Source organism: Camelina sativa, chromosome 11, assembly GCF_030686135.1.
Source record: "Camelina sativa cultivar CO46 ecotype springtype chromosome 11, ASM3068613v1".
NCBI classification, from domain to species: domain Eukaryota; kingdom Viridiplantae; phylum Streptophyta; class Magnoliopsida; order Brassicales; family Brassicaceae; genus Camelina; species Camelina sativa.
In genome coordinates this window covers 44,314,563-44,338,035 of record NC_141890.1, presented here as the reverse complement: position 1 = coordinate 44,338,035, position 23,473 = coordinate 44,314,563, and the positions used below count along the sequence as shown (strand labels likewise).

The 23,473-nt window shown below is 36.9% G+C and overlaps 3 protein-coding genes across 6 annotated transcripts; 2 read left to right on the top strand and 1 right to left on the bottom strand.

Moving 5' to 3' along the window:
• The first annotated feature begins 8,846 nt into the window (after positions 1-8,846).
• On the top strand, positions 8,847-10,364 carry LOC104725963 (uncharacterized). Its single transcript, XM_010444717.3, has one exon. It carries the CDS (start codon positions 9,063-9,065, stop codon positions 10,167-10,169), a length of 1,107 nt encoding a protein of 368 aa, XP_010443019.1. The 5' UTR covers positions 8,847-9,062; the 3' UTR covers positions 10,170-10,364.
• A 990-nt stretch (positions 10,365-11,354) lies between these two features.
• Positions 11,355-13,743, bottom strand: LOC104725962 (universal stress protein PHOS32). The gene is made up of 3 exons (XM_010444716.3): positions 12,852-13,743; positions 11,696-11,753; positions 11,355-11,579 (listed from the first exon to the last, which is right to left on the bottom strand). The coding sequence occupies exons 1-2, from the start codon at positions 13,564-13,566 to the stop codon at positions 11,746-11,748; spliced, it is 723 nt and encodes a 240-aa protein (XP_010443018.2). The 5' UTR covers positions 13,567-13,743; the 3' UTR covers positions 11,355-11,579; positions 11,696-11,745.
• An 894-nt stretch (positions 13,744-14,637) lies between these two features.
• LOC104725961 (trafficking protein particle complex II-specific subunit 130 homolog) lies at positions 14,638-22,889 on the top strand. Of its 4 annotated transcripts, none has more exons than XM_087471894.1 (21): positions 14,638-15,040; positions 15,641-15,870; positions 16,128-16,309; positions 16,516-16,699; positions 17,002-17,092; positions 17,365-17,525; positions 17,634-17,723; positions 17,822-17,983; positions 18,233-18,294; positions 18,530-18,620; positions 18,858-19,021; positions 19,182-19,395; positions 19,493-20,038; positions 20,127-20,339; positions 20,475-20,865; positions 20,947-21,037; positions 21,154-21,238; positions 21,351-21,537; positions 21,879-22,180; positions 22,378-22,468; positions 22,571-22,889. In XM_087471894.1, the coding sequence occupies exons 1-21, from the start codon at positions 14,977-14,979 to the stop codon at positions 22,747-22,749; spliced, it is 3,780 nt and encodes a 1,259-aa protein (XP_087328020.1). In that variant the 5' UTR covers positions 14,638-14,976; the 3' UTR covers positions 22,750-22,889. The 4 variants fall into 4 exon arrangements, with proteins under 4 accessions (XP_087328020.1, XP_087328022.1, XP_087328023.1 ...); XM_087471896.1 differs by having other exon boundaries at positions 14,660-15,040; positions 19,187-19,395; XM_087471897.1 differs by lacking the exon at positions 18,233-18,294 and having other exon boundaries at positions 14,681-15,040; positions 19,187-19,395.
• The last annotated feature ends 584 nt before the right edge of the window (positions 22,890-23,473 follow it).

The following is a 23,473-nucleotide window of genomic DNA, read 5'->3' as shown; positions in this document are numbered from 1 at the left end:
AAACGTTATAAAATTTAAGTCTTTAAAGCTACATACATATATATCTCCCAAATTAGACTATAGTGAATTAAAGTATTAAAAGTTTCCAAAAAAAAATCACATCCATTTTGTATAGAAAAAATTTATTAATAAAAGATTACAGTCACAATCCCTGTTTTAGAAATCGCTAGGCGCTAGTCGGGCGGTCGGGATGGGCCTAGCGCCTAGCGAGAAAATCAGAGATTAAACGGGGATTAATCGGGGACTAGTTTTAGGGTTATTTTATTAAATTAATAATAAAATAAAAATATATAGTATTAAATCTATGTATAATTCTGTTTATGTTAAAATAAAAATATTAAATAAAATATAAAACTATATTATTGTCTTTAAAATTACGGTAAACACATAAAAATGTAATTTTAAAAGAAAATTTATGATTTTCATTAAAAGTTTGTACATTAGTTATTGTAAAACATTATAAACTCTTAATTTAAATGTCTAAATAACAAAAAAATACATATTTGATTTATATTTGGCTCTAAAAGTAATAATTATATACCAAATTATGCGGTTAGTAATCGGATTAGACGGTTATAATCAAATTAGACATATATAATTGGATAATCGATGCTAGGCGGGGATTATTCATTAATCGAGGCGGAGAGGGTGGGCCTAGCGATTTTGCGGGGTGTAATCGGTGCTAGGGGGGATTTTTAAAACAAGGGTCACAATGTATAACTAATAAGTTGAAAATGTGGTGTTGCCGTTGAAAATGATTTCCAAGTTGTTGTCTTGTTGAGTTTCTTAAAAGTAAAAATAGAAAAGCCTAAAAGAATAAAATTGTTTGAAAGACTAAAGTATAATGTTGCCATGTTGGCGATCGCAAGTATGAAAAATTAACATGTTGTAGTTCAAGTTTGTAAAATTATATTACCTAGTTAGCGTATTTTTGTTGTTGGTCAATTGTTTGACTTTATTTATAACCGATAAGAAATAGCGGACATGATTATTGACCGGTTTAGTTTGACATCAAAATTGCAATTTTGATATTTGATTGACTGGCTAAAGTTTGGTTAGAATCGGTTTAGAGTTTGACCTTGCATTTTTGCCAACTTCTTTCAAAGCTATACCCCAATCCTGCATAGCCACACAGCAAAGCTACTCTCTAAATCTCAAAAAGCTTGTACATTTTGTATTGGAAAGAAATAATGGAAAGAGTCATTACCACAGCAAAGCTAGAATCTCCTTGATCAAAATACACAATCCTCATGGCTTTGAGGCAGAGAATGTGCTCGTAGGAAATTAGCCTTTTGATGGAGATAGCAGTCCCAAGAACAACATGTGCAGAGACTGATGCACGCACACTTCTTCTCACAGCAAGCTCAGCGACAATACCAATAAAGCATCCCATGTTCTGAAGTAAATTCATAATTTGAGAGATGAAATGAAATCAGCCAACAAAAACTAGAGTCGAGATGAGTAAAAGAAGAAAAAGGAAAAGCATACCTCGTTAGCCTTTTGTGGGTTGGGACATATGTATAAAGCTTGAGTCGCAAAGATTTCTGGACTGATTCGGCTGAGCATTCCGAGCACAAAGCATTATATTATTCTCGAACCATCGTATGCTAGAGAGACAAGATGCTTTTAAGGCGGTGTCATGATCAAGGACAAACACACTGCTTGTATGTTGCTTGGACTTGCGAATCTCATGTTGAGATATAAGCCCTTCAGCAAAACGGGTGATAGATTCAGATCTTCAAACGCAGCTGCTCGTGGGGGTCTAAAGCAAATGTTTTGGCTGCTTTATGGGTGGGCCAGCCCTGAAGGTAAGACATAAAAAATCATACCAAGTGAACTGAATTTGAACTTACCCAGATTCTAAGTAGAATGAAGAAGAAGTGGAGAGAGCGAATTTGAATTTCTTGCAATTTGGTGAGGGAGAAACTCAAAGGAAAAGAATGAGGAGGAATATGATATTCCTCTTTATTCCAAATTTTTTTTACCATTTGATAGTAATAATTTTCATAATGTTTTGACAGAAAAAATAATTTTGATATGAATTTCATGTTAAACTAATCTTAATGCTATTTGAAAACTATATATGAATAGTAAAATAAATTTAAGAGACTCATGTTTGTATTGTAAATAAAAATTAAAAATATTTTAAATTACCTTAAAATTTTAATTGTAGGTTAATATTAAATATTAATATTTAATATGACATATCTAAAATTTAATTTACAATTTAAAAACAAAAAAAAATCATTGTATATACATTAGACGTAGTATTAGTATTATTATTGAATTTGATTTATTTAATATTTAATATATTTAAAAAGATTTTTTTATTGTTTGGTTACCATTTACTATTTAGTTTATTTTCTACAGATTTTTTTTTCATTCATCGAAAATTGTTTATTACATTCTGCATTATTCTTTTTTGTTACATTCTGCATTATTTTTTTTTGTTTCTTTTCTTTCTCTATTGTTCTAATGGTTACCAATAGGAACCAATATACACCTTATTGGCGAGTTTGAGTGGTGATGATGAAATTAAAACATAGCACACCAAACACACCGTTTTCTATTTTTTCTCTTTCAAAAAGGGCTTACACGTTCCACGTAAGATGTCGCACCCAGGCGCTAACGGTCTTTTTTCACCTTAACACCAAGCCACGTCAGCGGTGTCTTTCTTTTCTTTATGTACATTTTTATTTACCCCTTGAAATATTATTAATCTCTATACACACCTTATTTTCTTTATGTGCATCGTTTATAGTATCCGCCGGTATCCCATAGATTTTATTCCATTTTATTTAACTGGTCAAAGTATCCTAAATAAATTTATTCCTTCGTAAATTATAGATTTACATCCCGACGAATACTCACATAGTACTCTGTAATAAATAAGAATTTAAAATGATAGCTAGCTTTATTAATCATGTCTTCCTAAATTGTTATATAAACCGAATTTAACCAAGTCAACAACCCACAAAAACCACAAGCTCCAAATTGGAATCTTATTATGTTCCAACTTCCAACCAAAGCAAACTCTCAACATTTGACGTCCTACCGGTTTAAAAAGTTGACTTTGACCTATTGAACGTAAACCGGTTTTTATTTCTCAATTTCCCCACCCTTCCTAACTAACTCAAATCAATAACTTGAAATCAAACTCATAATGTAATATTATTTTTACTCGTCACCGTTTTTGACTCTATACACCGTTAAGAATCATATACCTGTTTAGCTTGACACTAAACCAATGCCATTTTGATCTTGGTTTAATGATTTAATTTATATCGAATTGAAAACTCAAACTCATCATCATTGTGATGATTTACCAATTTTACCATATATACACTCCAACCATATGAAATCTGGCGAATCGCCCATCCTAGTCTACTAAAGTTTGCTAATTTAGTAATTAGTCTCACATTTTCCGTTTTTTTTTCTTCTTCTTCTTTTAAATGTTTAAACTTTAAAGTAAAAAAAAAAACAAACCAATAAAATTCACTATTTACATGGCCAATTCTCATAAATACCAATAACATAAGTTTTTTTTTTCTTCTTCAAAACTAAAATTAAAATTAAAATCTTCAAACTAAATCCTAAACACTAACTATATCTTAAATCTAAAACAGTTAACTCAAACCTCAAAAAGAACAAAAACAAAATCTAAAACATTTAACAATCAATTTTTGTGTTTATGGTAACTAATTTTTTTTGGTGGTATATGCAAACATAATACTTACTACTCGTGTTTTTTTTTTGGAAACAAACTTTGCAAGTGTGGTATTTTGAGATATTTCTCCAATTACATTATAATTATCATTAGTGGGAGTAACTATGTTTTATAACGGACATGTTAACGAGAATCAGAAGCCCCGATTGATCAAACTACATATAGAAACAAGACAACTGATACAGTTCTTACGAAGGAGACTGACGTAGCCCCAAAAACAAGACAACTGATACAGTTCTTACAGTTCAATTTTTTTTTCTGCAGCTAATTTTGATAGTTTTTAATGATTTTGTTTTCGTTAAACACATGTAAAAATATTCTTTCTTAAAACCAAATAAAATATTATTTGTTAGTCTGCTTAAAAAACATAAATAATTGTTTTACTCTAAATAATTATATAACACATGGAAACAACTTTCAAGTATAAATATATCTCGCTCTATAACAGGTTATCTAATCAAGGAGGTCGATAGTATAACCGGACATGTTAGTATTTGAATGTCTCGTTCATGCTTTACTAGACTTGTACTAGGTGTTAACATCCAAATTGGTCCTAAATTAAAGGAGATAATTTTAAGTTTTTAACTATTTTGGTCCGTCGCCAAGGACGGTAGAACGTAGAGTTTCGTTTCTAGGGAACAGAAGAAGAAGGCTTTTAAAAAAAAAACCCAAACATACTGATAGAGTTAAACTAAGAAAATAATCTTTGGGTTACGTCTTTTTTTTTCATGTTGGTGTGGGTACGTGAATTACCAGCTTGTAGCCTTTGCTTCTTGTTTTTTTTTTGTCTTCATTTCTTTTATTGTTAACCATTAGTGAGTTGTTCCACTATCAGCTTCATTCTGTTTTTTTTTTTTTTTTTTTTTTTTTTTTTTTTTTGTATATTCTGTTGCAGCAAGATAGAGTAGATGCCATCATATTCAATGCATGTGCCGTTGCTGGTTCAACCAAGGTCACATACTGACTTTCAGAGATCATGAATCAACTCGCGAAAGAAGAATAAGTACTCTACTTCACCAGCTGAAGAAACCAGGTACCAATTTCATTCTTTTCACAAAAAGCTTTTACCCTTATGGTCTAATGAGTTGATTGGAACGGGAACGAGTTTACTTAGATGAAACGAGCAAGTTTCACTATGTTGGTGGTGGTGATCATGGAAGAGACAAGCATCTCATCAAAGAGTTCTCTGATCTGAAGAAAGAGTTTTGGGATGAGAAGTTTGCAACGAGCCCTCACGCAAAAAGCAAAGAGGATAGGGTGAATAAGAGTGAAAAGGATGAGATAGATGAAGAGGCTTTTAAACAGGGCAAAATCAAGTACAAGTGCAACAAAGAAGAAGAAGAAGGACAAGAAGCTGGCTAGACAGAACCGGAGAAAGAATCCCAAGTCGCCGACAACTCCGGAGGAAACACCGGTGACGTAGGAGGAAGCTGAGGTGACGGAGGAAGAAGAGGAGGCGACGGAGGAGGAAGCTGAGGTAACGGAGGAAGAAGAGGAGGCGACGGACAAGAAAGTGGAGGCGGCAGACTAGAAGGATGAGACGGCAGAGGAGGAAGATGAAGAGTGAGAGAGAAAGGTTTAAGAGTTTAATGTTAAGGGTAGAATATGTAATCGATGGAGTATCTTTTTAATTTTATTGTTAAGCGAATCTATGTACTCGTTCTAATGTTAAGGTAGAATATGTAATCGATGGGTTTTTATATGTTTGTAATCGATAGATTATCTTAATTAATTAATGAAAAAAGAATTTGGGTTAAGCCATGGAAGCTTTTTTCTTCATAAATATATCTCCACTTAGAAATATGTCTTTGTCTCTCTGTCTCTCTCTCTCTAGTTTGAATCGAGTCTGCATAAATCTGAGTTTCTGATTGGGTGAGTAGTGATGTTTGATGACTTGGGTTATCAGTACTAAAGCCTTCGAAGCCTTTCTTCATAATCTCCCATTAGAAATCTGTCTTTGTCTCTCTCTCTCTCGTCACGTCCACTGGCCAAAAATCTGGATCTCATCTCAGACGGTTATTTTCCTCAAGATTTTGTTTAATGTGAGCAGAACCGTAGCGATAGATTTTACCCTTATGGTCTGATGAGTTGATTGGAACGGGAACAAGTTTACTTAGCTGAGTTGATTGGAAGAGAAGTCTTATCCTTAACCTCTCTCGGTTCCCTCATTTTTATTCAAGGTTATCAATCAAGTAAGTTCTTGAGTACATGTTTATGTGACACTTGAGAGAGTTCCTTGATCTTTTTGTTCATGGGCAAAATGATGGATGGCCGGACTTCTAACCTTCTTTCCCGCTTGTTTTGTCTCCAGGCAGGATCTAGAGCAGCAATCGTGTTCAGTATATATGCCTGGACAAGACTATCTCAGCAGGTATTCCTATCCTCCTGAAGAACGTTTTACGTATAGTCGACTGATCAGTTTCTTACCCTTGGTTAAAGCTCTCACTTTAAACTTATAAAACCCATCTGCTAACTTTGTCTGATTTACAGGACAGTGCAGTGCGACAAGGACATAAAATAATAGGAAGATCCACCTGATAGAAACCCTGTCTAATTCTTTTCTTCCACAGCTCACTTTCTCTTCTGTAGGGTTTTCTAGTTTGTACACATCTTAGTTTCTGTGAACCGTCAGTTGAGATGCTTTATATCAAATCAGATTATGCCTTTATGTTGTGGGTATTAGATCGATCTGGAACTGATACTGGAGAGAGAGAGAGAGAGAGACAGAGACAGAGATTTTGTGTTAAAAAAAAGTGCTATTGTTTTTGCAGCATACAGTGCCTTGATCCTTGCCCCACAGGTGGTGGGTTCCTCCCACTCCCTTCTGATGGTATTAGTAGGTTCGGGAAACTTATTACCAATTACCATGCAGTGGAGAGTCGAAAGGCTTAGAGCTCTCAAAGAAAGTGAAGGCTCTGGTGCAGACGTTTGAGGACGGCGTCGAATCCATGGCCAGATCTTGTGGATCTCGGTTGGCGACTTCGTGTGTCGTTTTGTCTCCGGAGGGTTTGGTGGCTTCGGTGAGCGGTGAGGGTTTGGGGCTTCTCTTCGTTGAGCTTCAGTGATCGGGTTTGCGGTTTTCTTCTTCAGATCTTACCTCTCTCAGACCAGCCACGGCGGTGCCTCGCAGTAAGGTGTGGTGTCGTTTGTCAGGTAAGTTTGGGCGGATCTTAATGAGGGTTTTGGATCTGCAAAGGGACGACAGTGGTGGGGAGTTCTCTTCTCCGGTAACAGTGGTGTGGTATGTCTCCCATTTGATGCGGTTGTGGCGAAGGGTTTGGTGGTCGAGAAGCTTCTGATCTAGTCGCGTTTGGTCGCGGTGGAGCTTTCTCAAGGCCCATCCACTCATTCGGAGCTGCGGTCTGCGGCGGAAGTTGGTGGGAGTCAGGAGGGTTTGTTGCTTAGCCGCGGTGGTTAACCGAGAAGTTTGGCACCTTCTAGGGCTCTCGTGGGTTACGGGTGATAGAGGATGGATTTAGCCATCATCCTCTGTCAACCGCCATGATTCTTGCCTCCATCGGACCGGATTGAAGAGTTTTCCCTGAAGCAAACGGTGGTCGCCGGAACTAGAAGAGGGGTGTTAGACCTGAGTAAGAAGGTTGCTAGGAACGGGACCTTACTTTGTAGAGCCTAAGATCGGAAGCTTGAGCATGCCGGAAGATCTGTAATAGGTCAGGTGGCCCACCGGAGAAGAAGCGATGGTGGATCTTGGTTGCTTCTGTCATTGGCTTCGATTTGGTTTTCCGCCGCAACGTTGTTGGTCTTGCAACCACTGGCGATAGTGCTCGAGCTTCTGTCTTAGGTCTGGACCATTGGTCTGTCAGCAGGGTCTGATCTCTTTTTCCGGTGACGGAGTTGTTATACCGTTTGCTTCTTTTTGTAACTGTTTGAACCTTGTAAGATCTCAAAGCCCAGCCCGTTAAAGGGTTGGCCCGTTAATGTATATAAATATTTTAATTAAAAAAAAAAAAAAAAAAAAGAGTCTATATGCATATTGGGAGAAATGAACTGAACATTTTCTTTTTAAGTTAAATTGTGGCAGTTTACTAACTGTGTTTTATTTATGTGATGTCTTAATGACTAGTTTCCGCATGACCAAGCGCTTTAAAAAAAGAGTTGTTTTGTTGGTTGAATATGATGTATGATGTTATCATCATTGTCAAGTGCTTATACGGTTTTACCCATTGAAATGCCTTTCTAATTGTGGCAGTTCATAAGACTTGGGTATCTGATTAGGATATGAAACTGACATAGAAAGAAGTCCGCTGAAGAGGTACGTACGGGTCTATTTCTCTGTTGTTATATCGATAGTGGGTTTACTTGTTGTTAATTACACAAGTAGTAAATGATGTTCGATCTGGATGAAGGAGGGGAGAAGACGGAGATTTGAGGGATCCAAAACTCGGATGATTAAAAGCAAGAAGAAAAGATTTGGTTCGCTATCTCCATTCTCCATAATCCAACAAGTGATTCGAAAGTGAGTTTGTTTTGTGTGTTGTTGTTTGCCATTTTCCGACAAGCTTCGACATTTTGTTGGTCGTTTGCCATTTTGTGTTGTCGGTTTTGTTATATCAACAGTGGGTTTAGTTCTTTTGTCGGTTTTGTTATCTCTAAAACGAACGAACGAACATATGAGAATGAAAGATAACAAAACCGAGAAAAGAAGTAAACCCACTATTGATATAACAAAATTGACAAGCTTCTCCATTATCATTTACGTATATGTTCGTTTTCAGTTTTGTTGGTTGTTGTGTTCCTTAGTAAACGGCCATACATAACAAAACAGATACTAGTAGTATGTAAGAATGGAACAAATGTTGTTTTGAGAAAAATTTATATTCATTTGCTGGAATCGAGATTGATTAGATATTAATTGTTGAATAAAATCAGATTTTGTTCCCACCCTAAAAACTTGTTCAGACAAAAAAAAACAAAAGCTTATCTTGTTCTCCTCTCCCCATCTCAAACGATCAAACTATATGAGAGACGTGATTTAATCTAGGCCCTTGGTTGTTAGTAGAGACTTTGGATCGGGTGGTTGAGATTTTAACGAGTAAGTACAACATCATCAGTAGATAAAATATAAAGGGAGGGTAAGCAATTGGATATAGGTTTTGATAGGTAAATGGACTAATCGTAGGGCTGTGGTTTGGTTGTTTGTTTTTCGACTCTCTCTGTACGTTTTTCTAGATAGATGCAAAAAATGGTAATCCAAAAACTTGGTGGGCAAGGCCATTTTATTCCTACAGTAATGGTGTTTAAAAGTTAGTGGAAAAGATGTCAACATAACCATTTCTTCAATTAGGGTTTTTATTTTCTGTGAACAATTCCCAAAATGTCTCAGCTGCTTCTCAGACGGCTGTGCTTTTCGAAACCTGCGTCCGTGAGGTCTTCTTCTCTACTTCTCTCTAAGGGCTTCTCATCGCCCTCGTTGCAAAACCCTCCTTGTGTCGTAATAGGCGCTCGTCGTCGTCGAGCTTATGACGATTTTGGAAGCCTCATCATTTTCTATGCTAATGATGATGATGAGATTTACTTGGATAAGAAGGTGCCTATGGAGCTGATTTATAACTATGCAACTGTAACAATAGGGGCATCTCATGGTTGGGTTGCAACTTATAATAAGGACGAAAGGTTTCTACGTCTCCGAGATGATCTAAACCCAAATGCGTCGTATGCAAATCCGAAAAGCATTCCCCTGCCTCCTCTTGTTACTCTGCCTCATTGCCAAACCCGGATCGTCACCAACGTATCCATGTCCTCTTCTTCTCCTGATGATGATGAAGACTGTGTTGTGGCTGTCAAGTTCTTGGGACCTCAGCTCAGCTTTTGCAGACCCGCTCGAAGTCACCCCGAGTGGACCAACATCAGAATCCGAAACCCCTGCTTCTTCTCTTCACGTGTCATGTTTTCCAAGAAAGACAACATGTTTCGTATTCCCGGATCTGGAGGCCACCTCATGGGTTCATGGACACACAAGCACGACAATCCCAAGTTTCAGAGTTTGCGATTCCGAAACCTTCCCAAGCTGACCAAGACCAAACGGGAGCTTTTGGATTCGTGCTCCACCAGCGAACATTTGGTGGAGTCCCCAGATGGTGAAACCTTCTTGGTTAAGTGGTACAGGAAAACTGCCCCCGAGAAGAAAGATGGAAAGGTGAGACTGAAAACAACAGCTGTGATGGTCTTCAAGGTAGACGAAGAAGGAGGAAACGCTGTTTACACTCGAGACATTGGGGATCTCTACATTTTCCTCTCCAAGTCTGAACCTTTCTGTGTCCATGCTAGCTCCTTTCCCGATCTGTGCTCTAACCGCATCGAACTCATGGATTTCGACGAAAGCGTTGTTGTCGATCTGGCTGATGATTCCTCCATGATTGCTGGAAATGCTCATTTCTGGACACCTTACCATATTCCACCTGGTTTTGAAGCCCTTGATTAGTTCCATCTCAATCTCGCCAAGCAATAGACTAGTAGTAGTAGTAGTAGTAGTACAACTAGATTCCACTGTTGCAATTGGCCTAAGCAAGTATTCACTTTCCCCTTATAGCTTATGTACTAAGTGGTTTAGTGCCAGCTGTTGTTCAAGTTGAAACCTACTTCTTTTCAAGTTAGTAATGAAAATGTTATGATCTTACCTCTGTTTCGTTTCTGGCCTAAGAGCCTATCGCTCTTCTTCTGGATGCCTGTATTGTGAGCAACTGCTTCTTAGTTAGTACCTTGTTTGTGAAATCTTTGTACCACCACTTGTTATACCTTGCTAATAATGTCTGTGCCTTTAAGAATCATATTGAAACGGGTCCAGGGCTAAAGACAGAGAACTCATTTTGAGGTAAAGAGATATACGGAAACATATTGTGATGCTGGTGGTGCAAACTTAGACTGGCACAGCCAATTTATCTATTGATGTCACATATCTATTGTAGTTATACTTTATACTGTTTTAATTAAGTCCCTGATGGAGATTTATGTCCCCATTTTGTTTTTTCCATAGAAGTATGAGAAGAGAAGAAGGATTCCCATCTGTTAAACCTAGAAATCAACTTTGGTCCTTGCAGTCACATTTGATGAAACTTCTCTCAGTTTGTTATAGCATGTGCATTTACTTGTTAAATAGAAGAATTAATTCTCCAGTGACTTCCCGTTGAGAAAGGATTACCTAATTAGTGAGGAAGTATATGTCTCACTTTAAAAAAACAGAGCATTTCTTTGTTTGCTCAAAAAGCGTGTCGATTTTTCTCTCTTTGGGATTAGGCTATGCTGATGATGTTAAGTAGTAACTCCAACACATTTTTATGGGCAGTGCTTGTCTCAGTATGCTGCCTTGGCCAAAACCGAACTTGATTGGCACAGCCAATTTATCTATTGATGTCACATCAATATCTGTTTTCGTATGCCCTGCTGTTTCTGTTCTGAATCCAAAATTAAACAAAAGGAAAAAAATCGTAACGGGAAGAAATTACTTACTCTACATTTGCAAAATAAATTAGCCTTAATAACTTTTTGGTGTTTAAATTTTGTGTGTGTGTTTTTTTTTTTATATAACTTTTGGAGAAATCCATCTTTCAAAACTTCATTCAATCCTTATAATTTATCTAAATTCCAAAAAGTCAAACCAAAACCATAATAATTCAACCAAATCTTTATTTGATTTTAACATTAACTAAAATCTAAACAGACTCAACATTCATCCTCACACAATAGAACAAACCTAAACTACCAGTCTTTATTAAAGCATTACATGTTTGATGTAGAAAGCATTACATAACCAAATGAAATCCATCAACTTAGTCACACACACTCAAAACACTCCTCCGGACATTCCGCTAATACCCTTGCTTGATTTGTGTACCTTTTCAATCCCAAACACATGAAAGAAGAATAATCAAGATAAATGTAGACAATATAAGCTTACAGATATCGTTGATGTGAACCTGACAGAGATTAATGTAGACAATATAAGCTTACCTTGATGATGCGAAGAGGGTGAGGTGAACCTGACGAGATCCCACGAAGCATCACTCATCTGTGGTAGAAACACAGAAACATTGTCATTTGGTCAGATCATCGTACACAGAAACATTGTCATTTGGTCAGATCATAGATATATAATATATTTACTGGAATAACCCTTTATTCACAAAAGATATTTCAATGTTTGAAGATACACAGAGAGACGAATCACTAATAAACCATGCAGCTTATATGTTGTTAAATCGTAATGCAGTATGGTGAAGATAACATATGTAACCTTCAGATTATGGCCTTTTTACCTTATCAGTATACATTCAGATTCTTTTTACAAATGTTCTAGTATTAACACCAGTGATTGCCTTTTACTGAAGAAGCAATCTACTGAACTCAGCAAGTTTTCATCAGAAAGGTAATACATCTCCATTAGATATACACATTAGTCGTAACAGATAACCTTTTTTCCATATTACGCAACCAGATTCTTTCTATGAGTCCCCATGCATTTCCAGTTTTTTTTTCTCTGTAAACATCCCCGTTATAATAATATTTCCTAGTCGGATCAGAGAAAAACAACAACAGAAACTTCTACCCACATCGAAGATTCCTTTCAGAAATATGAGGTGCATTCAAGAGTTACATATATCAGCTTTATCAGAACAATGTCCCTATTTGATTTTCAGCAAATATATTCAGAAATATGAGAAGAATTCAAGATTACAAATAGCAGCTTAGAAGACGGTAATTTGTTGTTGTCTTTTTCTAAATCAAGATATATGATACTTTCATTACATGCTAATTACAATCAATGTCGCCTCAAACTAAACCCAACAGGGGAAAAATCAAAGAAACAAAAGTACCTAAAAAACATTCATTCTCCAAGGGCCAAAAGGATTTTTCTTCTAGATTAGTATTGTAAAGAGTATTCTAATCTAAAACACTGATATGATTTATTCAGCTCCATATGGATCTCTACTTGCACTTAATCGAAATAGTTATCTTAATTAAGCTATCTAATTTTTCTGTATTACCATCTAATCATCTATGGCAATCTAATCACACAACATATTCACAAAAACACTCACTATCGAACCTAAATCTAACATATATATACGGAAAACATCCATGAAAACAAACTACGAAAGCATCTAACCTTTGATGTGTTCATGATGAGCAACAACATCTTGATCATCATCATCTCCAGCAGACTTGACAGTAACAACAGGGACAGGTGGTCCATCACGATCATCAGGATATCTAACCACAACAACGGGGCAAACACAGTGGTGAACACAGTAATCACTAACGGATCCAAGCTTGCCATCGCTTCCTCTTTTCTCAGCACCAAAACCTCTACTTCCCATAATGACAGCACTAAGACCAAGCCTCTCGATCTCAAGACACAGTCTCTCCCTCATATCATGATCTTTCACTATATGGATCTTATGCGGAAACCCTAATTCCTTCAACGGCTTAGCTAGATCCGCAACTTTGGATGAAGTAAAAGCATCAAAATCCTCCTGGCTAGGCTGGGATTGAGCGTTTGGATCTTCAACAGAAGGTTGGGTTTTGAGAGGGAGAGGTCCCCAGTCGGCACCGAAGAGGACGGAGGTTGGAGAAACGTGGAGAAGAACAACGGCGTCTCCGGGACGGATGTAGTGATCTACAGCCCAGCGAACGGCGAAAGAACTTTCTTCGGAGAGATCAACGGCGACTCCGATTTTACGACGAGCTCCGGCGGTTGGAGTTGGAGTTGCGGCGGAGGAGGGAGTGGAAGAGGAGTGGTGGTGGTGGTGAGAGTGACGTGGTAAAGAAGGGTGATGGATCTTGATGTTGGGAAGCTGAGGATGATCGGAATCTGGATTCATGATTTACTCAAAGAGATATTTGTTTTGTTCGTCGGAAAGTGTAAAAAAAACGAATTGAGAGTCTCAGAGAGGTTTCTCTCTTTTAACGGAGAAGAATAATTAAAGAGGACTACAATCTCATATCCCATCAAAACAATTTCTCAAAAATCCTTCGATAATAAAAAGACAATATTACTCTTAATGAAAATTGTTAAAAATTAAATATAACTAAAGTAGTAAGTTCAACAAACAAACACAGTAATTCAATAGTTGCAAGCTCCATGCACATCTAATACAACTAGAATGTTTAATTTTTATTTAAAAATTGTTAAAGGAATAGTTTCATCATTTCATTAAAGAAGAGGAATACTTTAGAATTAAAGTAGATGGGTAGAAAAGAATTCATGGAATTAAAGCACAAGAAAATTAAATTCGTAAATCCGTGTTTTCTCGATTTCTTTAATATATATATATATATATTTTTATTTTGTTTTTTGTTTCTTTTATCGGCAACTATCAGTAACTGTGTAAATTCACAAAATATCACATTTTTAAACCTTTTTCAGAATAATATTAACTTCTTTTTCTTTTAAATACTACAACACAAATGATTGCTTTAGGTTTGGATTACATATTTTAGTTTTTTTTATAGTTTAGTTATTAAAAGATAAGGTTTAGTATTTAGGATTTAATTTTTTAAATGTTGAAATTTAGTGTTACTTTGGTGGTATTTTTGGAAAATAATATATTAACTAAACAATCATGAATTTTATTAATTAAAACAAACTTACACAAAAAAAAAAGAAAAAAATTAATGGTCATGACTCATGAGCTTACAAAAAGTTAAATTAAAATCAAACTGATTTGATTAATGGAAAATGAGTAATAAAGTGGATTAGATTTAGTAGCGGACACATTAACCATTTAAGATAGTATTTTTTTAAATAAAATAATTAAAATTTTAAAAGGTTTAACCGTACGTTTAACTGTGCAGTTAACCGTATATTGACGATTATGATTAGTAGTATATTCTTAACCGTAATTAATCTATTTTTACGGTTAATAGTTACGGTTTTGAACCGATTATAATCCGGTTATGGTTTATAAATGAACCGGTTAAGATTAGATTTTGGTCGTGCCTAGATCGAGGACTAGTACGTTCTAAGATCAGTGACTCAGATTTAAGTAGTTCAAATTTTAATACATCGGAGATGTTTTAAGATCTGAATCCCGTCGCCTCCTTTTCACCACCAGATCTCCGTCGCCGGCACTTACCGAATACGACGAACTTACCACCGGAAGTTATTGTACCACCGGCATAACCTGATTCTCCGCTTCAATCTTCATCATCCTCCTCCTCCTTATCATAAGACTCAGTACCATCGTCTGCAGCTTGAAGTCTCATATGTTCCGTCTAGATCGGTAACTCAGATGGCGAACTACTTGGCTCAGTTCCAGACGATTAAGAATTCCTCCGATCGTCTCGTCGCCGCCGGTAGAATTCAATTCTCCCCAATTTCTTCAAATCTATACGTTTACTACATTCGATTAGGATCTTACTTCGCATCTTTCTTTCTTTAATTTTTGCCACATTTTTGCGATGTCTTGGTTAGATATTAGTGGAAAGTTTCTCAATGTAGTTGAAGGATCAAATCAGGTGATATGAATCTGAATCCGATGAAGTACTGTATTCACAATTTGATATTGTTGGTTGTTAATTGCTTCATTTTGAAGTCTTCTTGAGCTTCTCTATACTATAGAGAGTTAGAAGGGAAGCTTGTAGTACCGTTGTTGAAGATATACCCTCATATGATTAAATTATTTGAATTGTGGACTTGTGATTATATTTACTCAATAACTTGTAAATGGTTGGTCTGAGTATACTCATATGAAGCTAAAAAGTGCTTAGAAATGAGCACCCTTTCCTGAATTTCTCTGAAATTGGAAAGAGAGAGAACTGATCATGAGGATTTATATTGTTCTGACCTTTAACTCTACTTGTTCGTTAGTGTTAAGATGTCTTCTCTTTCTTGTTGTTCCCTTTGCCAGTGATCTTACTCGTTGTAATAGTATTTGCTTGCATTTTCTTTTACAGTGGAAGATGTGTCTGATCTGTGGCCTACAGTGAAAGGTTTATTTGAAGAACATCAGCCATTAAAAAGAGCGTTCTTGACAAACAAGACTCGAAATCCGGTTTTTATTGAGAACTTGCCGGTTGAATTCATATTAACTACAGACGCGAGACTTCGTAGTCGATTCCCGCAGGAGCAATATTTGTTCTGGTTTCGAGAACCATATGCAACTATAGTTCTTGTGACGTGTGAGGTACTTGTCTTGTTGATATCTTGTTTACCTCGTTTCTCTGTATCATTCTTGGAAGTGGAGAGTAGTCACTTGCCAGAATATGAAGCAAAGATGATATTCGTTTCTACTTTCCTTTGCTATAAGAGATAAGAACCTATGTCTAGAGAGCAGGCACCGTTTGTATAGTATATGGTTTCTGGACTAGGTTAGATTTATCACTTGTGTGGTTCGACAATTTTGGTCTTCTAGCTTTCCTAAGCATACTTTTGACCTTGCAGGATCTTGATGAGTTTAAAAACATTCTCAAACCACGTCTAAAATTAATTGTTCAAAATGATGAGAGGGAATGGTTTATTGTATTTGTATCTAAAGCTCATCCAAGTAATGATCAAGCAACTAAGTCTGTCAAGAAAGTATATGCGAAGCTTGAAGTTGAGTTCAGTTCAAAAAAGAGAGAAAGGTAAGCAATGTAGATTAGACTGTGTTTTATGCTTTTTTTGCTTCGATACAAGTAGGCAAGAACAAAAAAAACACCGTGCCAGATTCCTAATGAGACTTGATTGCTCCTACTATAGTTCTGATAAAAGTAGATTAGTTTAATCAGTTTTAATTAATTATGGATGCCATACATAGTCTTCATATGATAATTTCTGCAATGCTTTTAAGGTGCTGTAAGCTGGATGTACATGGCCCTGACGGAAACTTTTGGGAGGATCTGGAATTAAAGATTACCGAGTGCATCAGGAATACCTTGGATAGGCGCGCACAATTCTACGAGGATGAGATACGCAAGCTCAGTGAGCAGCGGTTTATGCCAATATGGAACTTTTGTAACTTTTTCATCTTGAAGGTTAGCTCTCTTCTCAATTTCTGAAAGGAAAGTGAAATGTGGCTTCTATGTAGATGAACAAAATGGTTTAAAATCCTGTTTCTTCCATTTTGTAGTTAGATTTTATACTGTTTTAAGTAAGTCCATGATGGAGATTTACGTCCCCCTTTTGTTGTTTCCATAGAAGTATGAGAAGAATTCCCATCTGTTAAACCTAGAAATCACCTTTGGTCCTTGCAGTCACATTTGAGATGAAACTTCTCTCAGTTTCTTAAAGGTCACAATGTTTTTCTTAAAGGTCTTACTGTTCTATGCTATCTCAGGAAAGTTTGGCTTTCATATTTGAGATGGCTCATCTTCATGAGGATGCATTACGTGAATATGATGAACTAGAGCTCTGCTATTTGGAAACAGGTTTTTTTCCTACCTTTGTATCCTTCTCTTGCAGATCCGTGGCAATAAAAAATCGATGTTTTTGTCTATTTGGTATATATATTATTTTGCATTTGTTAAGTTAGTAGCAGGAAGATAGATTATATGTAGTTTTATATTCTTAGTTCTTGACAAACCTGACATGTATCTTTATCTTTTAAAGCATTTGGGAACAACATTCATCCAACAAACTGATTACTTTTTCCGATATTTTTTCTTAACAAATAATCTATCATGCATTACCTTCAATGCAGTGAATATGCCTGGGAAACAGAGGGATTTTGGAGGATTCGACAGTGAAGATGACCAAGCTGCGCTGTTGAAACCAGGAAGCAAACCATTGACACAGATTGTGCAAGATGATTCTTTTAGAGAATTCGAGTTTAGACAGTATCTCTTTGCCTGTCAATCTAGGGTTGGTGAACACGAGAGCCATCATATTGAGTGTCCTTTTCTGCTTTCACAATTGTAGCTTTACTTTAACAATTTTTTCATTAGCTTACCCCTTTGTGTTTCTTTGCAGCTGTTGTTCAAATTGAATCGTCCTTTTGAAGTTGCATCGAGGGGATACTCTTTTGTTATTAGTTTTGCAAAGGCCTTAACCCTCCACGAGGTAGCCTATACTGTAACTAAAAAACACGCTTATTATCATACTTCTGATTTGTTGATTTGACCGACCTTGTTTTCTCTCTTCTTTTTTCACTTTTGTAGAGTGTACTGCCCTTCTGTATGCGGGAAGTTTGGGTAATTACTGCATGTTTAGCGCTGATTGAAGCAACTGCTTCTCATCACCATGATGGAGTGGTTGCACCTGATATAGAGAAGGAATTCTACCGTCTTCAGGGTGATCTCTATTCACTTTCACGGGTTAAGGTAGAAATCTGCTTGCTTTTAAAATTTGTATAATGAATAAACCCCTTGTTTCTCTTCCCATCTGACATCCTCTTTCAATTTCTGTTGAAGTGATATTCCATTTGTCTATGTCACAGTTAGCTAATTGTCTTATGTGATGTCATACTAGTTTCTTTATGTCCAAGCACATAAACAGTTGTTTTGTTGGTTGCATATAAAATCTAATATGAAAATTATATTTGAGTGCTGATACCTTTCTGATCATGGTAGTTCATGAGACTTGGATATCTGATAGGATATGGAACAGACATAGAAAAGAGTCCACTGAACAGGTACGGGTCTATTTTTGTTATAGCATGTGCATTTACTTGTTAAATAGAAGAATTAATTCTCCAGTGACTTCCCGTTGAGAAAGGATTACCTAATTTGTGAGGAAGTATATGTCTCACTTTAAAAAAACAGAGCATTTCTTTGTTTGCTCAAAAAGCGTGTCGATTTTTCTTTCTCTTTGGGATTAGGCTATGCTGATGATGTTAAGTAGTAACTCCAACACATTTTTATGGGCAGTGCTTGTCTCAGTATGCTGCCTTGGCCAAAGCCGGCAGTCTGGCCATCTCTTCCACAAGATGCTTCCTCTGAGGTGCTTGAAAAAGAAAAGGTATAATCTACATATGCCGCGTGATGTGTTATCTATTTGATAACATTCGTATTGTAGCCAATCTCATGTTTTACATTGGTGCTAAATTGTACTTGCATGACCTCTTGTGGACACTGGCATAATTTTCTTTACCAGGGTATTGTGTGTAAATGTTGTATATGTGAGATCTAGGTCTGTGTAACTATATTTACCATCTGTTAATTTTTTTAGAATACTTATCTCCTTGTTTTGGTACAGACTATTCTCCAAGCAACTTTAAGGACCAAGCACTTTGGTATTCAACAGAAAGCTTTACCTCTTGAACCATCTGTCCTTTTACGTGTGGCTAACAGAAGAAGGGCTTCTCTTTCTACTGGAAATATTCCTGAAATATTTGATGGGCGCCCAAGTTTTACCGAAGGGTAATGAAATTTATAAAATTCTGTTCTTTAGCCGTTCGTACTTTCAAGTGTTTTAACACTTAAATCTCATATATCTTCAAAGTTTCCAGGAAGTATTGCAAATCATCACCTTTTGTTATTCTTTGAGGAACTAAAATGATATGTTTATATATTCCGACAGATCAGGTTTAGAAGCATCTCCGAGAACACCTTCATCTCTTAAAGTACAAGCAGCTTCTATGTCGAGAACAAATTCTTCACCTGGAAACTTTGAGAGTCCCCTAGATAGGCCTATGCGGCTTGCTGAAATTTTTGTTGCAGCTGAGCACGCTCTGCGACTTACCATTTCAGATAATGATTTGTTGAAGACATTGTCATCTATTCAGGATTTTGAGGTAGCATGCTAATACCATTTACATGAGGGCAGGGAAGCTTCTGATATTTATGCTGCTCTTTCTTCTAGCTTCTCATGTATAAGTTTTGTTGTGGCAGAATAAATATCTTAACCTAACTAAAGGTGCTGCCGAAAACTATCACCGTTCTTGGTGGAAGAGACATGGAGTCGTTCTTGATGGGGAAATTGCAGCTGTCTGCTTCAAGCACGGAAAGTATGATTTGGCTGCAAACTCTTATGAAAAAGTTTGTGCCCTTTATGCGGGTGAAGGATGGCAAGATTTACTGGCAGAAGTCTTACCTAATTTAGCTGAGTGTCAAAAGATTCTTAACGATCAAGCTGGGTACATGTCATCTTGTGTTAGACTACTTTCGTTGGATAAAGGTTTATTCTCGTCCAAGGAGCGGCAAGCTTTTCAGTCCGAGGTTCTTACTCTTGCACACAGTGAAATGAAGAACCCAGTTCCCTTAGATGTGTCATCGTTGATCACGTTTTCTGGAAACACTGGCCCTCCACTTCAGCTGTGTGATGGAGACCCTGGGAATCTATCTGTTACTGTATGGAGTGGCTTTCCTGATGATATCACCCTTGATTCGCTTAGTCTTACTTTGGTAGCCACCAACAACACTGACGAAGGCGGCCAGGTTTGCCTCCATTAGACATGAATTTCTCGTTCTTTTCCTCTATCAAATTTCTCATTCTTAAGAACTTTGTATATGGACTGGGTTTCAGGCTTTAAAGAGTTCCGCTGCAACTGTGCTAAAGCCCGGAAGGAATACTATCACTTTTGCTTTGCCTCCACAAAAACCTGGTTCCTATGTCTTGGGAGTCGTCACTGGCCAGATTGGGCGCTTGAGATTCAGGTCTCACAGCTTTTCAAAGGGTGGTCCCGCAGATAGTGATGACTTCATGAGTTATGAAAAGCCAACCAGACCTATCCTGAAGGTACACGATCTCCCAATTTTAAGATATTAGTTACTGCTTCTGGAGCGACAAGAAGCATTAATTACATGCATGAGTAGTGATACTCTTATGGACACTTGTTTCCTTTGTTGATACGATAGAATTCTTGTTCTTTAGGTTTCCAAACCAAGAGCTCTGGTCGATCTTGCTGCAGCTGTATCTTCTGCGCTGCTAATAAATGAAGCCCAATGGATTGGTATCATAGTACGTCCAATTGCTTACTCACTTAAAGGCGCCATCTTGCACATTGATACTGGTCCAGGGCTAAAGATTGAGGACTCGTATGGCATTGAGATGGAGAGTTACATGGACACAGATTGTGATGCTAGTGCATCAAAACCTGATGTTTTTGTAGAAGATAGTCCTGTCCCTCCGATACGGGATTCAGAGGTGCTTAATCTTTGCGATGGTAAAATAGTGTTTTCAGATTGGGCAAGCAATGTGAGTTCTATTCTATGGGTCCCTGTTCGTGCATTGAGTGAGAAGCTTGCTAGAGGGTCATCTTCAGGTTTGCAGTAAAAAATGATTTTCTGATAATTACATATTTGTGTCACATCCTCTGACCAATGATCATATTTCTTTTGTGTAGTCAATCCGCTGAAACAAGATATTTTAGAGGGAATGAGAACTGTAGCTTTGAAACTTGAGTTTGGGGTTCATCATAACCAGATATTTGAGAGGTATTTCTTCCTTGGTGTGGCAAATCTTGATCATTGTTTGCATCAGAGATTTGACATGACTGAATCATTCTTTTTCTCATCATACTTTCTACTGATTTTCTTATGTGAGTGAGTAGAACCATAGCTGCACATTTCACCGACCCATTTGATGTGACCACAAGGGTGGCAAACAAATGCAATGATGGTACTTTGGTCTTGCAGGTAGCCAACTATAGCTCTTTCAAAATTTAGAAGTCTTATCCTTAACCTCTCAGTTCCCTCAATCTTATTCACGTCCACCCAAGATTATCAATGAAGTAATTTCTATCTACAGGTCATGTTACACTCCCTAGTCAAGGCGAACTTGATAGTTCTTGATGCTTGGCTTGATCTTCAAGATGGATTTGTTCATGGACAAAATGATGGAAGACCGACTTCAACGTTTTTTCCGCTTGTTGTGTCTCCAGGATCTAGAGCAGCAGTCGTGTTCAGTTTATGCCTAGACAAGACTATGTCATCAGGTATTCATATCCTTCTGAAGAACGGTCAATATGACTGAGATTTTTACATTATATCTTACTTTTGGTCAGACACACTTAAGCTAATAACGCCATTTGCAGCTATTTATGATTTCTGAACAAAAAGTATTCTAATAGAGATTTGGCAAGAGAATTCGATAAGGGCTTAGGAAGAACCACTTAATAGTGAGCCTACAATCAGGATGCTTTATATCGAATTATGCTAGTATTTGGGTGATTGCCTTTTATGTGTGGCTATAACCATACAGTGGGATTTGCATATGAAAACAGAGGAATATAATCAGTTTTATTAACTGCAAACTAACTAATTGTGTATACGACAGAAGGGAAGGATTTGCAACTACCAGAGAGCATTCTGAATATCAAATATGGAATCCATGGAGATAGAGCAGCTGGGGCACACAAGCCAGTGGATGCAGATAACTCTGGAACTGATACTGAAGGGAGAGATTTGGTGTTCAAGAGTGCTATTGTTTTGCAACGTCCAGTGCTTGATCCTTGCCTCACAGTTGGATTCCTTCCACTTTCTTCTGATGGGCTTAGGGTCGGGAAACTTATCACAATGCAGTGGAGAGTGGAAAGGCTTAAAGATCTCAAAGAAAGTGAAGCCGTAGAACAAGAACATGTAAGTGATATCCAGATCGAATTAGCTGATATAGCTTCCTATTTAAATAAAATATTACTTTTTCGTAAGAGTTTTGATTGCTCTCACCATCAATCACTATCATTTTCTAATTCACCAGAATTTCCCTTTAAATCGTTAGCTCTTTTTCTTTAAAATATCGGCATGTTCATCAACTATTGTTGTTATATTTACACAAGGATGAGGTGTTGTATGAAGTCAATGCAAATTCGGAGAACTGGATGATCGCTGGTAGGAAGAGAGGCCATGTCTCTCTCTCAGAGGAGCAAGGTAAGTAATAATTTCTTCTTCTTACTTGATTTAGTGCAAGAAACACTTTGCATCCAAGTGATGATATGTTACTTCTTTTGTCGTCTGGTAACAATATTACAGGTTCAAGAGTAGTAATCTCGATACTGTGTGTCCCGTTAGTAGCGGGTTATGTCCGTCCTCCTCAACTCGGGTTGCCAAACGTAGAAGAAGCAAATGTAAGCAGCAATCCACCGGGTCCTCACTTGGTATGCGTCTTGCCTCCACTTCTAAGTTCTTCCTACTGCATCCCTGTCAAGTAATTAATAGAAGCTCGCTCTTTTTATAAATGTTTTTTTTAAGAAAACATTGTTTCTATGTAATTTTATTGGTTTGCGATCATATAAGTATCAGAGAATTGAGTTCATGGGAATAGCAATGATAAGAGTGGTTTTTTCTTATATTTAAACCGTGTACACTGCATGCGGATTACTGAGTTTTGCTTATATTTTGATCAACAAGGCATTTAGTATTTAAAATATTCGGGCATCCATGTCCATGTGTATATGGATTTTTTTTTGTCTCGTGCTGTTATTATTCTCAATGTTTCCTATTCACATTACTAGCAGTTTGCACAATAGAAGATTTGCAGTTAAAGACAATTTGCCTATAAAAGGAGATGATCCGACAGTGTTCTATATTGTACTTAGCCACCATCACAACAGGAGCACTTTGATTTTCTTTGTACATTTCGTCCAAAAGCATAAATTAAAATAGGGTAGTACGTATTTATTTTCATGTTTCTTTTAGCGTAAGTGTGGCGAAGAGGACCAATTTCACAAGATAAAATAAGTGAGACCAGTGGTAGATAGACGCATGAGATAAGTTATTTTAGGCAGTACAAAAAAAACATTTACTTAAACCTGAATTTGGCTGACGTGGTAATAAACCTTTTATGTACAGTATATACTTAAGGTAATTCAAGTAGATTTGTTTCAATACTCCACAATATCAAAAAACTTGGTGGGCAAGGCCATTTCCTCTGTA